The sequence below is a fragment of the Triturus cristatus genome, chromosome 6 (assembly GCF_964204655.1).
Source record: "Triturus cristatus chromosome 6, aTriCri1.1, whole genome shotgun sequence".
In the NCBI taxonomy this organism is placed as follows: domain Eukaryota; kingdom Metazoa; phylum Chordata; class Amphibia; order Caudata; family Salamandridae; genus Triturus; species Triturus cristatus.
This window is the reverse complement of record NC_140589.1, coordinates 260332778-260354510: the sequence shown is the minus strand read 5'-3', so window position 1 is coordinate 260354510 and position 21733 is coordinate 260332778. Positions and strand designations below refer to the sequence as shown.

Below are 21733 nucleotides of genomic sequence, written 5' to 3'. Positions count from 1 at the left end.
CAGCCACCCATGGAGTGCGCTCTGCGCTTGAAAGCAAAATAGACCCGGTCACGTCAGAGGTAACCCTAATGCATGCAGACCGTAGTAATCTGGGGGACCGAGTAAGAGCTTCCGAAGACTACATTACCACGCTCCCATCAACTACTAAATCACTCGAGACAACCGTCAAAAAGCTCCAGCTGACAACGGCAAACCGGGAGGAGGAATTGGAAGACTATGAAAGGCACGCACGTAGAAACAACGTTCGCATTTTAGGGGTACCGGAACGGGCCGAGGGGACATCCACAGACTTATTTGTTGAAGATCTTATTACAAAACATTTGCAGACTTGCACTTTCTCTAAGTACTTCTCGGTGGAACGTGACTACCGAGTACCTGCCGCGACCGGGTGCGCTCTCCTGCCCCATTCTGGCGAGGATCTTCAATTTCAGGGATAGAGATGTAATACTGCAGACCGCCCACACTGCCCCTCCAATAAAATACGGCAATTACACAAGAACCTTCTTTCCGGACTTTACGGCTCAAGTTCAGAGGAAACAGCGTTCTTTTTTGGAAGTTAAAAAAGCGCTCTGTGACAGGGGCCTTAAATACGCAATGTTGCTCCTGACCAAGCTCTGGGTAGCAGCGTTGGGGAAATCGTGGTTTTTCAACTCCACTGAGGAAGCCTCTGAATGGCTAAACAGATGGAGGACATCTGGGAACAGACGATCCAACTGCCACGAACAGAAAAGTGAGAAGGAGTGGCGACAACCAAGATGTCAACACAACGGGGGTATGACAGCAGATGATGAGAGATCCACCGCTGTAGAAGAAACAGCTGTAGTGGAATAAATATGGCACACTATGGGCTCAAAACTTGGTACAAAATGTGGATAGACACTCCAGACAGAAGGAGGACACTTGGAAACTGCAGAGTATAGTGGCCCGGTTGGGCCCGCTATTAATAAAAGACAACATTTCCTTTTTGACCTATTGCGCAGCCCCTGAACTGTTCAGTGTTAACTTGGCGACAAGTTGCTGAGAGGGTCAAAGAACCTGATGGACCTCAATGGCATTGCTGTAAAGTGGTAAATCTACTGCATGGTTAGGGTTATGGTGGGTGGGCAGCCGGCGGAGACACGCTCCCCAACATTAAGGTATGAGGGACGGGATACTCAGGCACTCTGCAGAGTTGGGGGGGTAGGCAGTTCTAAGTCCACAATGCAGGGAAGCAGGGGGGGGGATTAGTTTTACCAGTTGGGTCAACAGGGTTTATAGGCACATGAAGAGGTTTGTAAAATCAGTATTACAAGGTACATGTCTCATACAATTGAAGGTTACAGAACAGGACGTCTCCCAAAAGGCCTTGAAGGTAAAATGGACTCCTGTCCAGATGCCCTTGGGTACACCTCAGAGGGACAACGTGTGCCCCTGGGATTGTTATGACCCAGGTCAATGTTCCTAGCCTAAGCAGATACACGGTAACATGAACAGAGATAAACCCTCCTGTAATTTCAAAATCATCTCATGGAATACCAATGGCCTAGGGGACATAATTAAAAGAGGGGTGGTATTGCAATACCTGAAACGTCAGGTGCCTGACATAGTATTACTACAAGAAACGCACATACAGGGGATTTCTTACAGTGCGCTCAATAGGTGGAGCTATAAACTTGTGGCCCACGCAGGCTACATCAGGGGTTCAAGAGGGGTTGGTACCCTACTGCGCAAGTCCTTTCCATTCACGATACAAAAAGTCACACACGATTCACAGGGGCGTTTTGTAACAAAGACAGGGCATTGGGAGGGCCGGCTTTTAAACCTCTGCCTCTATATTCCACCATGACTACATACCCCCACACTCGTTGACCTAGGTTCACGCATTATCAGCCTGCCGCAGGGGGAGTTACTCATCGGAGGCTATTGCAATGTGGCCATGAGTAGAGTTATGGACTGCTGCCGGCCAGACAGTGTGATAGTTCAGGAAAGGCCTTAGCAGAGTTTTTGTCTGCTATTGGCCTAGTTGATGTATAGCAGGTGCGCAATCATCAGCCCGCCAGTATACTTTCCAGTCTGGGGCTAATGGAAGTTTATCCCGTATAGACTAAATGTTCGGAGTGGGGGAACAACTCCCACTGTTTGGGGAGAGGGTTTACCTCCCAAGAGGTATCTTCGATCACTCTCCACTTAGTGCAATCTATGGGAGTACACCCATACTCAATGGCAACAGGATGTCGATTAACCCCTGGTTCTTTCAAGTACCATCTATTAGAGAAGGCTTAACGAAAGCAATGAAAAATTACTTTGAAGAGAACAAGGGGTCGGTGGACACAGCCCAAATTTTATGGGAAGCCTATAAGACAGTAATCAGGGGCCAAGGAATCTCCTTAATATCTGGTCACAAAAAAGAGAGACAGAAACATTTGACAGAGAAAGAGGAGGAAATTTAGAAGCAAGAATCTGTGTTGTTACAGATATACAGCACAGACTACAAATTAAACAAAGAGAATATAGAGATATTGCCAAGGAGGCAGCTAGAGCACAGAACCGAGCGACTCTGCATCGAATTTATGAGGTGGGAGATAGAGCGGGAAAGTTGTTGGCGTGGCTAGATAGAAAGGAAGAAGCTTCAATGTGGGTGTTTGAGATCACCCCAGCTACAGGTACACCACTGAGAGATAGACAAGGAATTGCAGATGCCTTCGTGACATATTATGAGCAATTGTACACGCCATCAAGACTATCCTCCAAAGCTGACGGCCAAGAACTATTGACTACCCTGGGGCTGCCGTCCCTTGGTGTGGCGGACAGGGAGAGTCTAGAATTAGAATTGACAGAGTGGAGTAGTACAAGCAATCGGGGCTTTGAAGGCAGTTAAAGCACTGGGCTCAAACGGCCTACCGATTGAATTATACAAAATAAATGCGTCTACAGCTGCCCCATATCTATTGTGAATGTACCAGGAAAGCGTAAAAGTTGGGATTTTGCCTGAAAATCAACGGTTGACTAATATTGTAGTAATACACAAAACGGGTAAACCACCCGAAAGCTATGCGTCATACATACCAATATCTCTGCTGAATGCAGAACTTAAGATCTTAGCGAAAATCCTGGCGACGTGCTTGGCTCCACTGCTACATAAGTTAGTCCATCCTGACCAGTCAGGATTTATGCCAGATAAAAATACAGCACTCAACCTCCAACGCCTTCATGGAGTGTTGGGAAGAGCTAACAGCATCAGGGAAAAGGCAACTGTAATGTCTCTGGATGATAAAATGGCGTTTGACATGAAAGAATCGCCTTTTCTATTTGCGGTTCTAGAGAGATATCGGTTTGGGAAAAACTTTTTAGCTAGGATCGGACTTCTATACTGGGATCCCTCGCACCAGTTAAGGTCAATGGAGGTAGATCAAAAGTTTTCAAATTGCAAAGAGGGACAAGGCAGGGATGTACCCTCTCCCCATTGATATTCGCTCTCGTCTTAGAACCATAGGCGGTGTAGATAAGGGGCGACCCGCTTATCAGGGGACTTAACTGACGAAGGATTGGGAGGATAGAATCTCTCTCTATGCAGATGATATTCTCCTCTACTTGGTGAGTTCCTACTCCGCTCTACACAGGGTGCTGCCTATTTTCACTCTATATCAGAAGTGCTCAGGGTACACCATAAACTGGGACAAATCTTTGCTGTACGTCCTTTGGGGATCATGCTCTAAGCTTTCCAGAGCTTGTACGGTACAAATGACTACGGTGGGATTTGGATACCTGGCAATTTATGTTACCAAGGACCAGGCGCTCTTCTACGATCGTAATCTAGACTCTCCTTTGCACTGATTATGGGAGGACGTGCAGCACTGGAGGACTCTGCCCCTGACGTTGGGTAAAGCTTCCTTATATAAAATGATGGTGCTGCCCCACTTCGTCAATATTTTACAATATATGCAATATTGGGTTCCCCTGAAGTAGTTTCACGCTGTTGAGGCGGAGATATGGATGCTTCTTTGGGAAAATGGAACTCCGCGAATAGCGCTAAATCAGCTCACCAAGGGCTGGTACGAAGGAGGGATCACCCTCCCGGCGCTTCAATACTACTACTGGGCAACACAACTTACAGTGGAAAACAAATGGGTCCATCTAGAACAGACCGAACCAGCGTACAGAATAGACAGACACAACATGAGGCTAGGGGGTTACCACAGGGTCTTTTATGGCAGGAGACAGAAGTCACCAATATACACCCCAACATTGATAACGAGTCAAAATGTGGCACACAGTGTTAGCGACATTAGGGTGGAAGGATAAGATTATCTTGCCACCCCGTTATGGGACTCAGTACGCCTGGGACTTCTGGTACACGAACCTGGCTTCGGTAATTGGAACCAAATTGGGCTCTCAAGGGTGGGAGACTTATGGGCGGGAGGGAAGATTCGGCCCTTTGTAGACCTCCAGAGAGACTACGAGTTATCCTCAACGGAAACCTTCCGTTACTTCCAGATACGGCACGCACTACTAATAGCTATCCCAATTGGAACAGTTCTCCCAGAATCCTCCCCTTTGGAGCATAGGCTCTTGGATGATTACTTGAGGGACAGGGCAATATCACTGACATACCGGAAATTATTGAACAACTCTCCTGATACTTTGGAGAAAGTCCTGTGCCAAAAGGGTGGAGGATTTGGGAACTCTCACCAACGAGGAGTGGCAGGAGGTGCTTGCATCCCCCAGAGAGGTAGCCATATGCTCCAGATTCAGATTGGTCCAATTAAAGATCTTACACAGGACATACTATACCAGCACTACACTTTTTAAAATGTGTAGAATTGATTTGTCGCAATGTCCCAAGAACTGTGGCCAGATAGGTACGTTCTTACACCTAGGGTTGGACTGCCCAATGATACGAGAATATTGGAATAGGATAATAACATGGATGCTTACATTATGCAGAAGGAAGGTGGAGACATCGCCCTAGAGGTGTTTATTAAACATTTTAGAGAAAACAGACCTAACGGCGGAAAAAAGAACCTTGGTCACACTAGGTTTTATGATAGCTAAACTGAACATCGCAAGGAAGTGGTGGGCAGATTCTGGCCTGCATTTAGGGAGTAGAAAACTGACATTGACTCGTGTATGCAAGCGGAAAGGGTGGTCTATGAAGGTAATGGCTGCCTGCAAAAATGGACAAAAATCTGGGGGAGATGGAACAAAAGTAGAGGGATGCTATGTTTGCCTGTTAATAATAAACCCCCTCCCACTCGAGGAGGACTACGGGCAAAATAAAAGAAGGATAAACTGTGTAGGCTAACGAGAGGGAGTGGAGGCGATCAATACAATGCACTGACAATAATGGATGACTGTCCTGTTGTATGCACGACATGCAACTTATGAACACGTGCCATTTGAACATTTTGTTATTGTTTTCTGTATTTGGCCTGAAATACAATAAAAAGAATAATACAAATAAATTAAAAAAAGAGGGCTGCTGGAGCCGCCGATAGGGCAGATAAAGACTGGGAGGACAATGTATCGGAGGACGGTGACCCTGGCTCGCCCATCTCTACCAGAACTCATAGTCCTCCAAAGGGTGCTGACAATGGAGAGTGCTCCACCGTGAACCCCCACATTAGCCTGTGGCGGCGAAAGGCAGACAACATCCCTGGCTGAGGAAGTCAGTGACAGCAGTCTTTCGAGCAGAGAAGAAGAATGCACTGCGAAGAGGCAGAGATAATGATCTCCAGCCTAACCCGCCTTCCAGCCAGAGACTGAGAGACTTTGTGTGTTCCTTACTTGCTGTTTGAACATTTATCTGCAACTCATTAAACGTTTGAAGAGATGTAGAGTACCACCTGGCCTCTACTATACACTGTAGCCACTTTACACTACAAGGAAGGGCGCAGGCGGGTCGCTCAAGGCCATTGTCCACAAGCATGAGTTAGTATTAGTTCTTTACAGAGCGGCCCCTGGCCACGTGTCACTGTTACCAGTAGGCTGTGACCCCTACACTAGTGTATTTAAAAGGTATACTTTTCACTGCCTAACAGTAACACGCGTGCTGCTTGTACAGTTGTGTAATATGAGGGTTGCCTACGGATCACAGCCATGTATGCTTCTTAATAACAATCTTTTACTTTTATATTTTCTTCTAAAATGGACACCCTGATAACAAGCATTTGCAATGCAATCGGTCTCGCATTTGTGAAAGTTAGAGATATTGGCGATTTAAATGATAATGGTTTTTTTGTTTGCAGTAGAGTGGATGTACGTTTTTAAGTACATTTTAGTTCATGCTGTTATGAGCGCCAATTTTGCAAGGGACCACACTATAGTTAAAATGCAATTAAAGTAGATACGGAAACTAAAGCACAAGAGGTTTGCCCAGAATGGCACAGTGGGAGCCAGTGGAACAAGGGCTAAACGTTTTCCTTTACGAATAGGGAGAACCAGGGAAGAGCACAATATTAAATATAGTTATTCACTTTGATGCTGTTATAATCGTGTCTAACATTACATTATTGTAGGAGAGTAGGATCTGCCTCTTATGTTGCCCCCACTTTTTTTCTGATGTTTACACTGGTTTCTGGTTATAGTCTGGCTGCGACCCTGCTAATCAGGTGCACTAGTGATTGGAAACTGTGGTGCCTTATGAGTCCCTAGTATATGGTACCTTAGGTACCAAGGGCATAGGTACTTCACAAGCCTACCAGGGGCTGAAGCATGTAATATGCCACCCCTGGGAAGCAGACTAAATCTGACACCACAGGCCTGCTACTGCAGCCTGGGTGAGGTGGTGCTAGCACTCCTCACCGAGATATAGGTTCACTATATCTCTCCCTGCACAACATTTAAACCTATCAGTCACCCCTAAGGCAGGCCCTATCAATCCTGAGGGCAGGGTGCTTGGTTTCCATGTGAGGGGGTGCCTCTGCCTGAGCAGGGCCCCTCTGCAGCTCTCAGAGTCCATTCTCTGGGGCTGTTTGTGAATTCGGTCAAACCATATACTCTTAAGTGTATTACAACCTTGCAGTAAATACTAACTTTGGAATGGCTGCATCAAAACATGTCGTGTTTGGTGTCAAGCGCTTTGGAATCATACCCCCACACCAGTAACTGGTGTGGGAGTATGATCCCACCCTTCTAGAGGGATAGACATGTACCGACTGTGGAAACATAGTAGAATCCTGAAGAGCCCTGGCATCACAAAATGGATGCCACCAGTCACAGACACTGGGCTGCCCTCCTGCTGATGACCGAAACTCCCAGTGGAGGAGGCCCAACAATAGGTATCCTGTCACAGGGAGGTGTGACCACCTCCCAGACAGGGTTTAGTGTATTGGGGCTGGGTGGGTGCACTCCTAGAGTGCTTTGAAGTCCTGCACTGGGGGAGCAGTAGGCTCCTCTGTGCATACATCAGTTCAAACCGGCTCAGGGGCTGCCTGCCCCTGCTCTGGCGCGAAACTGGATTAAGGGAAATGGGTGTAGCCACCCACTCCCCTGACCCTCCCATAGGTGGGGTCATAGAGCTAGTCCCTCCCTTCCTTTCAGTATAAGTTAGGGAACCCTTGCCATTGCAAACTAGATATCCCTGGATGACGCTCTGAAGAAGAATCCTGGACCTTTGACGTTCCATTACCTCTGGAAGACGGAAGAATCTCCCTTGGAGTCAAAGAGTGACTCCCCTGCTTGGCAGGCACCCAATCTTGCAATCAACGGTCACAAACTTTCCCGCTCCCGCCGGAGTCCGAAGTCCCTGCAGCCCAGGAAGAGGATTTCCTGACTTTTCCAAGGCCATCGTGAGTCCCCAGCGACGCTGAGGCAAGTGGACCCCACGAGTGACGAGGAACCGCAATCCCTGGGAACCGTGCACTATTTTCGAGTGCAACCCCTTCACGACATTCTACGAACCTGTGCTTTGGACCACGTGTGGTCCAAGCCTCCAGCTAGAATCCCTCCGTAGATCAGAGGCCTACCCCGTCCCAAGTGACCGTGGGCCTCTGGTGAGTGAATCCTCCCGAGGCGTATTCGCGATCCCTTGCCGGTTGGCTTGTGGGTCCCCAGAAGACTTTTCCACAGTTCCAAAGGGCTCATCTGGTTGCTCCAGGCCTGCCCTGACTTACCCTTGCTGGGTGAGTTCCTCAGACCTTGCTGGTCTGCACCGCTGACTTTTTATCCTTTCCACGAGACTTGCTGTTACCAAGGCTTGTTGGCTCCAATCTGGTCACTGACACCGCAGAAAGCTGCAGACTTCGTGGGACACGCTGCATCCAGCTACTGGTCGTCGTTGACGCCTCCTGGACCTTGTGGCTGAAGAGTCAAGACACCCGTGGATCACCTGAAATCACCCGACGACTGTGAGCATCCATCTTCCTTGCCCCGGGTCACTGCCAAGTGACTTTGAACACTGCCCCCTCTGCTTTCAGGTTTTCCTTCTTCTGAATCCAGGCTTGGATTCCACCGGACACTTCACAAGAAGCAAGTCTTCTTTGGCTCCCATTGAAAACGACGCCGCGACCCGACACCAAAAGACACCTATGCACCCGGCTTCCCTGGGTGAGGTAACTCCAGCACTACGGTGCTCCTGTGGGTGTTGCCTCTAGAACTACTTACCATGTAAGTGACTTGCTTGTAGACTCTCCCGAAGTATCCTAAAACTCTTAATTTCCCATCGCGACTTGCTCCATTAAAGTCAATAGGGATTCGCGGCTGTGTTCTCACACTGCATGAGTCTCCTGTGGGTCCTTTACTTACCTGCCTTGGGTGGGTTCGTGAGGCCCCAGCGCTTCTGAAGGCCCTAGGCCTTGTCCCCTCGCAAGTCATTATTTCTAAGTGTTGATTTATGCATATGTTCCTGACTTCTAATCTCATAAAGAGATTAGCAGAGAGTTGTTAGTAATAAATACATATATATTTGATATATATACCTGTGTGGTGTCCTTTCATTTAGTAATTCAAGAGATTATAAGGTAAAACCAGCTGCTTTACATTCCTCTAAAGACTTAGCCCGAAGGCTGCTCTCCACAGCTACCACTAGGATACCTTTCTTTAAAAGGTTGTCTTAAACCTATCTACCATAAGAGTCAAATTGTACTGGTGCAAGGTGTCCACTTTAACTAGTGAACAGCATATACCAGGCCAACTTCTCACAATTATCTTGTTGGATTATGGAAAGTGAGCTGGATGCCAAATGATGGTCCTTGCAAGAAAGTGGGCACACGGATGCTGCGCTGCTAAAATAAAAGCTCTTTTAACTCAGCATTCACAGAATTAAATATTCTGCTTCCAAACTTAAGATTCTAGTTGAGAAATAGACAGCATACACTGTATATGTTAGACTGACAACTTGCCTGTATAGACACAAATCGGTGTTTAATCAGTCTGTAAAGTCGATTAAAACGTAATTTGCAGGTATGAAGAGCTGAATCAGTATGGGGAAGATCGCACACTTTCTCTGCAGCCTGTTACACAGATCTCAATGTACCTCGCAGGTGATAGTTGTATTTTGCAGCAGGGTGCACAGAGGCATTCACCCTTCACAGGGCGATACAGTAGATACTGTTGTATTGAGCAATTATAAAGTTCCTGGAGTACCACATATTATGGCGCAGGCAGTGACCCACAAAGGAAAGCACGGTGCCTGCCAAACAGTGTACCATAGGCACAAGAATAGGTGGTTTCCAGAGCTGCGCAGGTAGGTGCAGGCTGCTGTCCTGTGCCCACACATACATCACCAGAGCCCAGGCCTGGAGGAAACAGGAGCTGGAATGGCCCTGCTCAGCACAGATGCTGCTTGTTTATTTATTACTCCAAAAATGAGAGAAGAGAAGCTGTAAACTTAAAAATTGCCAACACAATCGCTGCACAGGAAAAATATTCGCCTCTCGACTGTACCCATCGACGGACAAATAAAATAGGCCAGTGAAAAATAAAAAAATGTGCCAGCTTTCACTGCATCATACTGTTATTTAAAAAAAAAAAAAGCAAAAACAAACAAGCTACGCTGGGTGGGGGGGGGGGTGGCAAGAGTGACGAGCAAACAGGAACGCTCAAATACAATTGATATATGAAGTTTCACATTAAGTAGTTAATTAACAGATTATTATTTGATAAATCCTGGCTTGTTTTTGCTTTGGAGGCTGCAATCTAAAATGCTATTTTAGTAAGCACATCAAGTAGGGCATCATGTGTACATTTGAAATCTCCATAGCTGCACCGTTTACATAGGTATTATTATTATTAATCTTTTATTGTTCAATTTCTTAAAATCGTTACAATATGCTGTTGTTATAAAAAGGAAAAGAGTTAAAATCACGCACATGTTGCTACAAACTGGTAGGGAATAAAACATTAAAAACTGATATCCAAACTGTCGGTAAAGTGCAAATGCATAAGACTTAGAGGGGAGTTTTGTCAGTTTCTCTTGCTCACAAGCCGGTTGGTTTCTTTTTGTAACACAATTTTCTGCATCAGTGCGGCCCGGATTGATTCTGTAAATTTCCCTAGCCGCACGACTGTTTGAGCTGTTTTAGCAGAGAAACACAAGTCTGAGACTTCTCTGCATCATACCAAACCGAGGGACCTGCAGATGGGAAGTGCCAGTCGGTGCCGTTCGTTGGCTAACTTTGGGCAACAGCACAACAGGTGGAGCCAGGATTCACAATGGTAACTACAGAGTCGACATTCGGCTAAATTGTCCTGCCGGGCCCAGGCTTGGTTAAAATCCTTGATGGGCAATGCAAGAAGTCTCATATAGGTTTTTTTTCTCCGTACCGGGACCATCAGTGCTTGATCAAAATAAGGCTGTGGTTTTCCCACTATGTATGAGGTGTCCAGTGATGAGAGATTGGGTTGGTGGTGTAAGCTTTCCAGATCTCTTTCATGAGATAGATGCGTTTACATAGGTAAATGCAACTGAGGGCCGACTGCATGACATGTGATGAACGGGAACGATCGGAGGACAAACACAATATGAAACAGGAGGCCAACACCCCTACATAAAGTCAGCGCTGTAGGTCTCGGGTGTCTGCAGGCGATAATCCTTAGCATAACCAATGAGCATGCAATCCTCGCAACTAAAGGGCAAGACAAACGATGAAGCTTTCTCTGAGGCGGAGTGGGATCGGTCCCGTATCACTGCAGCTTCTACAAGCCATGGCCCGGCCTGTATTATACAATCTGCTGAGCTAGAGCCCAGAAATGATGTGAAGACTATAAGGTGATGAGCTGTAACCTAAATTCATTATGCAACATGCTCTAAATGTATCTCACAATGCAGTGATATGAAGGAGGACTGTTTCTGCTGGGTTTGTGCTCAAAGGGTGGGGGAGGGATGATAAAGCGATGGTGGAAAGTAATCAATTAAAACAGTGGCAGGCGGTAAACAGTGAAAACAGGGACGGGCTAGGCAAACACGGCGGGGGGGTGGCAGGGGGTACAAGACATAGTACAAAAAGAAAATTACAAATGGCAATACTTTGTACTAGTAGCTGGGGACTGAGTGAGGCAGATGGTAGTTATAGGAGGCCTGCTTGGGGCATGGGCGGCCTACCGGAGGACTGATTCTGCTGTGTTTGTGATCGGAAGGTGGAGGAGGGCTAATAATAGGACTGAAAGCAATTAAAACAGCGGTGCTCACCTCGGCTTCTTAAATCTAAATTGAAAGCAGCACCGTTTATAAATAAAGGCCCGCGCTTGAAGTCAAAGCAGCGCCGTTCATAAATAACTAAAACGGCATTAGAAATGCTGCATTTGACCGAGCAATAAAAATCCAAAATGTGCAGTGCGGTGTCCATGAAGCAGCTGCTGTGCTGGTACACGAGGAGAGGCAAAGCCAAAAATTGTGCTTACAAGACTAAATAACACGTACCGTATAACAACCGAAGTAAAAGGGCAAGACGCCATGGGAGATTACAAATGAAGACAAGGCGGTACTAAGGAGGGACTAACAAGCGTTTTTTCGAATCAGAAGCCAGCGTTTAGGAGGTACAATGACACAAGCCAATGACAAATACGGGCGAAGAGTGGGCGGGGCTTCCATACTCTACTACTATAAGTCTCCCAGAGCAGCGCATGCGTGCGGTCTCCAAGCTTGCCCTAATAAAACAAGCTGGGCTTAACTCGTTTTCTTCGATAAAAGCATTTTGCTGCTCCATTTTCATGCCGTCCAGTCAAACATCCAGCCACTTTGTTGGGCCGGCTTCGTTTTTCCAGATATATTGAGAACTCACCACAAACTGCACCGCATCCTCGGGCTTGTGCTTTGCAGATTTGAAGGCGGGAAGTCTGGTTACAACCAAAATGTGATATTCCACGTGCCCAGACATCATCTTCCCCCGGATCTCTTGGTATTCAGGCACCGACACGTCGATCCCGGTGTGGGAATTCTGAATGTGCCTAAGATTAAGACAATAAAAACAAGTCAATTTTAAGTTACTTTTTTGGTAAAAGTTAACAAAAGCACAACGTTTTTTAGGGAACTCTTGAAGAACATGATAGAAAAGTAGCATTACTGTTTCGAGGCTTCGTCTAAGCCTACATGTTTCCTAACTTTTTGGAAACACTGCCATCTTCTGGCAAAAACATGAAACTCTCTTACAGAGCTAAAATGCGTCTTAGCTCTTTAAAAGAGTTAAGTCTCAAACGCGTTTCCGTATACGGTCAGACTAGAGCCCAGGCACCAAAATAAGTGGCCTACATTTATAAACTGGTTAGTAAGAAAAGTGGCCCACATTTGATATATCGAGCAACTCTGGACTTTATATGACAACATGGGAGCGGCATAGCAGCTGGCTTTGGGAGGACTGGAGAACCAGGTTCGAGTCCTGGCGTCGGCTCAACACCCTGTGATTCAGAGCAAGCCATTTAATATCTCTGCGTTTAAAAAATAAAACAATCTGAAATTTTGTAATGTAACTGGTGCTCGTGTAATGCGCTATATGAAAACCGCACAAAATAAAATACCATTAAAAAAACCATGCTGTCTGGGTGGCTTTAGATGGGTGGGGAGTCAAGTGTATCTGAGAGCAACGTTTAAAGTGGAACTGTTCTCTCCTTATTACAATGATTACAACATCGATATCTTCCTGCTATTCCACTCACAACGGTTGATTGGTCCATCTATGCTGCATACAGCGAGATAATAGTACCCACAGCCAGTGCTTTAAATGGGCCGGTACTCACTGGTACTGAGTACCGGCACTTCTACATTTTCTGCGCTTGAGTACTAGAACTTCTCTTTGCCCAAAGAGAGTACCGGTACTCATGGGGATGTAAGCCAGGCTCAGTGAAATTAGCATTTACAAAAAAGCGCAACACAGCTGAGAACGAGTGGATCCGTTTTCGTGAAACACTCTGATCAAGTGCTAATCTCCCCTTACAATGTACTAATTGAGTGGCCTTCAGAAGGCATTCATTCAGAGCTGGCTTGCTGCTGGTATTACAGAGTACAGCAGCACTTGTTTGCAACCAGAATAAGGAGGACGGTGTAGTGAGCCACCCGGCCACTGCACTACAATGTTGCACCCGCAACTCACCAGAGCACATGTGTCCAGTTATTGCTGCCGCGGCATAGTTAGTCCTTCCCCCACCGCTACCGCCCTTAGCAGTCGGCTGATACCCACAGCTGCATGCCCCAGGGAGCTCCCTCTGTATGACCCCCACTACACTGGCGACGAGGGAGGTGTGAGACCCACATGTGCAAACCTGCGCCTGCCGACCGCAACGCAGATTGGCATTGGTGGCAGGCGCGAGGTGTGAAGGGCGGCCCACGCTGCCGGTGCACAGCTTTTGACATCCGGAGGCCTAGACGGGCGAGAAGCGCGGTAAGGCGTACGCGCGCATTGTGTTGGTGGCAGCGGCTGTGATACAGGCCACGAGAGAAGCCAATGGCAGTGTGGCCAGGCAGAGGTGCGTGTGCAGCCTGCCGAGTGGCACGCATGCGCGGGAGGCAGGAGACGCGGCTGGAGCACTCGGTGAGCACGTGAAGCTCTGGAGACCCGGCGAGAAGGCAGGACAGGGGCTGAGAGTGAGGGGGAAGCTCTCTAGTGCCATCTGCAGCACTTTGACCCCTGGATTAAGCTGAAGGGGCTGTGAGGAGAGCCTCTGCCAGGAGGAGAACAGAGCAGATAGGAGAGTCCCTGCCAGGAGAAGCGCAGAGGGGACCCTGTATCGACTGGAGATACCAGGTGGTGTGGAGGCGCGACTTTGCAAGCCAGGCTGCAAGACAACAGTGGTACTGAGGTGACCATGACCACGCCACAAGCAGCGGCAGAGCCCCAGGACACGGGGGCTGCTGGGGGTAGGCCAGGACGGATGGCAGTAAAGTCCCTCCCTGAATGTAGCCAGCTGGCAGACCCGGCCACAGAGGCACCGCGGTGGCGAAAATGGATAGGCCAACTGGAGAACTACTTTGTGGCAACTAGAGAAACGGAGAACGCCGTAAAGCGCTCGACCATGCTCCTGATGGGGGGAGATGAGCTCTACGAACGTTTTCAAGATCTACCAGACACGGGAGACGGCAATGACTATGAGAAGGCCGTAAGAGCCCAAAACCGGCATTTTGACCCGCAGGTCAATCCGGACTTTGAACACTTCAAGCTTCGCCAGGCCAAATAGAAGGAGGATGAGTCGATTGATATGTTTTTCGCACGTCTGAGGAATCTGGTGAGCACCTGCGTAGGAATTGACCGGCAATTCGAGACGAGGGCACAACTCTTAGTGGGGTGCAAATCTCTAGAGTTGCGGAAGCTGATATTAAGACAACCGGGAATATCGTTAGATGACATATTGGTCCTGGGAAGATCACACGAGCTGGCGGATGTCAGGGATGGAGGTGACATTGGCCAAGAGATCTGCGATCGCCCAACCTTTATATCTGGCCCCCATCAAGGAGGAAAGGGCGGACGCTATCAGGAAAACGTACACCAGAGGTGCGGGCCCCAACACAGGTACCGAGGAGTGACAGAACAAGCAAGGGTGCAGGAACTGCGGACTAGCGAATCATTTCCTGAGAGGATGCCCAGCGCAGGGGCGACAATGTCTCAAGTGCAACAAATACTGACATTTTGCGAAGATGTGCCAAGGAGCGGCAAGAGCTGGGGCGAGTCGGCACAAAGATACGAAATTCCAAAGGAGCGCCAAGACTATCCGGGAAGTGGAGGAGCTGGATAGTAGGTGTCAGAAACTAACGGTAGCCGAAGACGAAGATGAGGACAACGTCTTTGTAGTATCAAACATACGAGGAGCCAACACCACAAGAAGACCGCCCCGCTATGTCAGATATGGATAGAAAAAAACTGCATACAAACGCTCATTGACACGGGAGCATCTGTAAATAAACTGGATGCAAACAATACAAGGAGCTACGACCCAGACCTCGATTGATGCAGACTACAGCCAAAATACTCACTTATGGAGGGGACACAACAATTCCCCTCTAAGCGGTAATTGACTTCGAGGTCAAACATCGGGAGAGAGCGACATGCACGGGGTTCTATGTCACCTGCGACAGAGCGGGGTCGCTACTGAGTTGCCACACCGCTGAGGATCTGGGGCTAGTAATGTTTGCAAGACACATACATCAGTCGCAGGCGGAAGCTGTGCTGGTGGAGTTTCCTGAGCTCTTCCGGGGATTGGGTTGTCTGAAGAGAGTAGAGGTCCAGCTTCACATCGATGAAACAGTCAAGCCGGTCGCTCTCCGACACCGCAGGGTGCCTTTTCATCTTCGTCCACTATTGGAGGTTGAACTGGAACGTCTGGAAAAGGAGGGAGTGATTTAAAAGGTGTCAGGGCGGACGCCTTGGGTACCGCCGTTGGTGATAGCGTCAAAACCCAAACAGCCTGGAGCCATCCGGCTATGTGTGGATATGAGGCACCGAACAAGGCGATATGCCGAGAGAGTCACATCACGCCAACGATAGATGAAATCGTGGTGGACATCAACGGAGCGCAATGGTTCTCCAGAGTGGATTTGAACTCAGGTTATCATCAGCTGGTGTTAGCTGAGAAGAGTCGATACATAACAACATTCTCGACACATGTAGGGCTACGCCGGTTCAAACGCCTGAGTTTTGGGGTCTCATCAGCGGCCAAGGTGTTCCAGGATGCAGTGAGAGAAGCGTTGTCAGGACTGGTGGGTATGATTAACGTCAGCGACAACATTCTAATCTTTTCCAAATCACAAGAGGAGCACCATGTTCCTATGAGCTACCCAAAACAGACTAGTCAAACAGGGCCTGACACTCCACAGGGCAAAGTGTGACTTTTATGCCAAGGAAGTCTAATTCTTTGGATACTGGTTCTCAGCAAAAGGCCTACAGGTAGATCTGGGGGAGGTGGAGGCTATCAGAGCAGCGGCCATTCCCCAAAACACAATCGGAGGTCAGAAGCTTCCTGGGGATGGCTAACTATTGTGGCCGGTTTAATCCACACCTAGCAACGCTGGCAGAACCGCTCCGGAGGCTGACGAACAAAGATGTGCCGTGGCAATGGACAGATGAAGAGGCAAGAGCATTTAACGGCATCAAATCGCACTGCTAAAAGGAGCCACTGTGCCATATTTCCAACCTGGGACAGCAACAGAGCTAATTTTGGATGTCAGCCCAGTGGGATTGGGAGCGGTACTCCTCCAGAAGAACAAGCAAGGTGACTGGGTGCCAATCGCATACGCCAGTAGAGCACTCATGGCTGTGGAGACGAGGTAAGCTCAGATCAAGCACGAGGCGCAGGCAATACGATGGGCATGCCAACATTTTGACATTTACCTGTGTGGGCATATGTTTACGGTGGTAACAGATCACAAGTTGTTGGTACCACTGTTCACAGGAACGGCCCGCAAGGGACTTCCCCGAATAGAAAGCTGGGCTGTCCAGATCCAACACTACAGGTTTGAAGTGGAGTATCGCCCCGGTGCAAACAATCTAGCGGACTACCTGTCAAGGCACCCCATAGCTCTACACGCAGGAAACAAGGGAGAGGTGGATGACAGAACAGAATCGTTTGTGCGCCAGATTGTGGAGGATTTGTGTCCACAGGCGTTGTCGCTGGAGGAGATCCAGGAAGCCACCAGACAAGATGGGTGTTTACAGGCGGTGAAGCGGACACTCTGTGACCATCAATGGAAATGGTTTTTGCAAGGGGCTGGCAAGTTAACACTAGAGGAACGAGAATACCGGGTGAGAATATGGAGGTGCCGTGAGGAGCTAAGCAAAGCCGGCAATGGCATAATTCTCAGGGGCACCCGACTGGTGATACCAGCAAAACTCAGGAAAAGGACAATCGACTTGGCCCACCAGGGTGTCATGGATCGGGCTGAGGGGGCGCGATAGAGGAGGCACATGACGTAATGTATGATTGTGTGGGGACCGGAACTGTCTTTCCCATAAGGTTGGGGGGAAAGAACTACGGCTCCCATGATGCTGGGAAATCAACGGATTGGTCTATTTAAGCTCCGCCCACACGGAGTGCGGGGCTTGCCACTACGAAGACTTCCTGGAGGACTATCGAGTAAGCCTACGCGAGCGTTTTGCTCGCTTTGAGGATATCATTGACGGTATCCATTTCAGCAACATTTTCCCGAGTTACTGCCTTCTAATTAGCGAGTCTTTTCACCGTAGCGCGAACGCGTTACGAGGACTCTCCATGCGCCTGCGCCAACGAGACTCTAATCATGGAAGCAGAGCATTGTCGGCTCCGAGGGAGCCATTAGGACTGCAGAGCACTATCGGCTCCGCGAGAGATATTAGGACCGCTTGTTTGGTTAACCGCAAACCCTGGCTGCGCCCGCAATTGCAAGGGCAATCCAGGCATTCCTCTTCGCTTGCAGCGGGCTGCTACTGTTCTGAGGATAACGAGAACTCTCCACAAAAGCAACTCAAGAGTACCGCTTGCTGTTCCTAAGCACCTGGTGCAGTCCCGGTAGCCTGGAGAGACCGGTATTCCATGGGAGACGATCCTGCCAATCCTATGCCCGGAGATAAGTACATTCTAAGTTTCCTTCTAAGCTGGAATTTCTGTTAATTGACGCTTGCTGCTGTGGGGACTATACGCACACTGCCTCTGTAAGTTTGCACACATAAGGGAGATGGGAAGAGGGTGGTGTAGCCCTTGAGCTTGAGTGATTGGGTGTTGTTTTATGTCTCACACACAGGGTTCTAGGGTGAAGCGCAGGTGACGGAAGGACACCCTAGTGAAGACAGCCCGTGTCATTGCCTAACAACAGCTGATTATTTTCATTTGGTTTCTTTGTCCCTTTTTTCCCTTTACCCTGGAGGGGTGGTAGCTAAGCCGTGTTTTATGAGCACGCTTGGGTAGTACCTCTGAGGGGATAGGGTTAACTATCAACACATCGTTCCCGCTGTACCCGGCTCTAAGGTACGTCCCACCAAGCTCTGTGTGACACAGGGCCACCAGGGAGTGGAGAAAACCAAGGCCCGACTGCTGTCCAAAGTGTGGTTTCCAGGCATGGACCGCATGGTAGAAGAAAAGGTGCGAGGGTGCCATGCCTGTTAGATAACAGGAGCCGATCCGCCCATAACTCCCACCATCACGGAGGGGCCCAGTCAAGTGCCGTGGGCTCAGGTGAGCCTAGATTTTGGAAGCTTCCCTGATGGTAGGCACACCGTAGTAATGGTCGACAGTCACTCCAAATTTCAAGTAGTAGATGTGGTAACGTCCACAGCGTTTGACTGCATTCAGCCAGTGCTGGAGAAGGTGTTTGCACTCCTGGGGATGCCTGAAGAAATACGCCGTTTCAGAGACAAGACTTCAAAGAGTACTTGAGTCGGCACAGGATCAAACATCGCCGAGTAACCCCTCAGTGGCCTCAGACCAATGGTGATGTGGAAAGTTTTATGAAGACTTTGAACAAGGTGTTAAGGATTATGAACGGATCAGGTGGAAAATCTGGAGAATTGCCTGCACCGGTTCCTAAGAGCGTTTCGCAATACCCCCCACTGCACCACCAGGTGTGCTCCCAGTGACTTACTCATGAAGCGAGCGGTGCGGGACAGCATCCTCACAAGCGACCAATGGGTTCCTACTGTACTGGACACTGAGTGCGCCCAAGCATGGCGGTAACGCAACAACGACCGAGCCAGTCAGAAAAGGGGAGCCCGCCAGTCAGCCATACAAGAAGGGGACTACGTGGTGGTGAAAGACCAGCATCCCGGATAAAAATTTTGCACGCCATACGAACGGGAACTGTGGAAGGTGGTATAGGTCAAAGGATCGATGGTCACGGTGCAAAGAGGTGCACAGCAAATTGCACGCAACGCTTCGTGGTTCAAAAAAGCACGAGAACCGGAGGAGAGAGTGACGGAGTCCGAGGAAGTGGAGTGGAACGAGCGGGAAGATTTCCAGCCGGAAGGAAACGCTGAAAATTAAAACAGCTCGGGGGAAGAAAGAGAGAGGTTGGGCGAATAGACGGCGGATACCAACGTGTCCGCAGATCCAAGGGAAGAAGCATCCGAGAACTCCCGAGGAAGTCAGCACTATGGACTGAGGGGCAACCCCAAACCCAGCACTCGACTGCGAGACTTCCTGTGCTGAAGTAGAAGGCGAGAGTGAGCCGTCGAGAGCTGAACAGACCCGGCCACAAACTGTTACAAACTTTATCGTTATGTTAATGCAGTTGGTATCCTAACATGTTCCGTGGGATAGATGGGATGTAGTCAGCCACCCGGCCACTGCACTACAATGTTGCACCCGCAACTCCCCGGGCCGGGCTCGGGCCAGGGAGTATAAATAAACGGCGACGTCAGCACACGTGGCTGACGGCGCGGACTAAACACCAGAGCACATGTGTCCCGTTATTGCTGCAGCAGCATAGTTAGGCCTTCCCCCACCGCTACCGCCATTAGCAGTCGGCTGATACCTCCAGCTGCATGCCCCAGGGAGCTCCCCCTGCATGACCCCCACTACAGACGGTGGCAATAGTGATGCTGTAGCACAGCACGTGGGATCAAGGTTTAGTAATGAGGGCAACATCGAATGTAAGCGTTTCTAAAATACATGTACTGAATGCCCTGTCTGCCTGCTTAAATGGATGCCCCTGGCCGGATCCCTTTGCGCTGCCCATAGCTCCGCCCCCTAGCCCCACCCCCTAGCCAATAATTCAATTTGGTGAGTACCTGCACTTATTTTTTTCCATTTAAAGCACTGCCCACAGCCCGCACAGTGCTGCTTGCTATTTCCGCCTAGTCTGTATTTAAAGATGTTTAAACCACCAGCCCACACACAGCCACAAAACCAGCCCACACACTGATGTGTCCGATTGGCTCATCTGGCACTGCCAGACTGCCCTCTAGGCCAGTCCAACCCTGTTGCCTTCCACTTGCAAACCTCATGCCTCTGGTCTTAAAACTGCTTTTTCAGTGTAGAAGCACAGTTTTTCTGGAAAGGGGGTTAAATGGAGAAATTCTTATGGAACCACATTCCTCAATTTGACACGTTTGTGGGTGGTACGGTCCTTAATTACTGGTGGTTGCAGATGGTGGGTATCAGGACTTATCAGACCACAGCTAGAGAGAGAAAGGTTGAAATTGGAGAAAGAAGAAGAGAAAGATAGAAACAGTAAACATAGTGCCAAGAGACAGAAAGCAGAGATAAAAACAAACCTACAAGCAGCGGCGGCCGGCATGGCTAGCGGGTGGCATGATGAGCGGGTCACGCAGGTGGGAGGAGCATCGGGGGTGGCGATAGCGCATAATAAAAACTAAATTATTAACTTACCTTCCCGCCAGGTTTCGCGTTTCCGCGCCTGCTCTTCTCCGGAAGCACAGCCAGGCCCCACTGACCAACCACAATGCTGCAATGTGACCTGTGTGTACAGACTTCTTTTCCAGGGAGAGAATGTAGCCTTACGGCTAGAGTGGTCGACATCGATGCTGGGGAGCCGGGTTCGAGTCTCGGCAATGACGCTCAATATCCTGTGATTCTGGGCAAATCACTTAATCTCCCCATGCCTAACAAAAATGAATGTGTTCTTCTGTAACGAAACTGGTGCTCATGTGAAGCGCTCTGATACCCGATGTCTCGGGTCTAGTTCGCGCACTATAAATCTCAATTTTAAAAAAAGCTATGGTTTTTCACCTGCCAACTCTGAGAGCTGAAGTCCGGCTCTCCAAGGACCTCTAGCAACAGTCTGTGTGGGTTTTTGCGGAAGCTGTAATCAATCCAGGTTTATTGTACACATTGTGAATAACTGTATCCTGTCCAATTTCTAGATGTAACAAGGATCTAGTTGTACAACTTAAATCTTGTTTTAGTGAAACGACTAGGCCATAACATTTATAGTTAAGGCTCACCTGCAAAAAAATCTGTGCAAATCTGCCATAGGTTACATTTTGCCAAATAAATATAGAAAGATTACTCCAGAATAAATCCAAATTAAATGAATTAAATACTATTTTATAGTATTTAAAAAATAGTATTAAAATAGTATTTAAAAAAGTATTTAAAAAGTAGTATTTAAAAAATAGTATTTAAAATATTATTTAAAAAAGAAATAAAATAGTATTTTTATTCTTTAATACTTCATATCTCAACTTCTACTTATTGGATTTTTTGTCATTTTGTCTCGATTTATGTATAAAATTATTGTCGATTTTTCTAAACCAGTCTGCAGTCTTTTTGTGGTGTTTTCATTGTGTGTGTGTGTTGCACAAATACTTTGCACATTGCCTCTTTAAATAAGCCTGACTGCTCTGTACCAAGCTACCCGAGGGTGTGCACAGGTTATTTTTTAGTGTGTATCTAGGTTATCCTG

At 48.2% G+C, this 21733-nt stretch overlaps 1 protein-coding gene across 1 annotated transcript in view; it reads right to left on the bottom strand.

Moving 5' to 3' along the window:
- The window catches only part of HS1BP3 (HCLS1 binding protein 3), a 375233-nt gene that overhangs the window by 344655 nt on the left and 8845 nt on the right, over positions 1-21733 (bottom strand). Inside the window, exon 2 of the mRNA XM_085610620.1 lies at positions 12198-12363. Within this exon, the coding sequence (XP_085466746.1) occupies positions 12198-12363 (166 nt within the window). The remainder of the gene's footprint in view (positions 1-12197; positions 12364-21733) is intronic.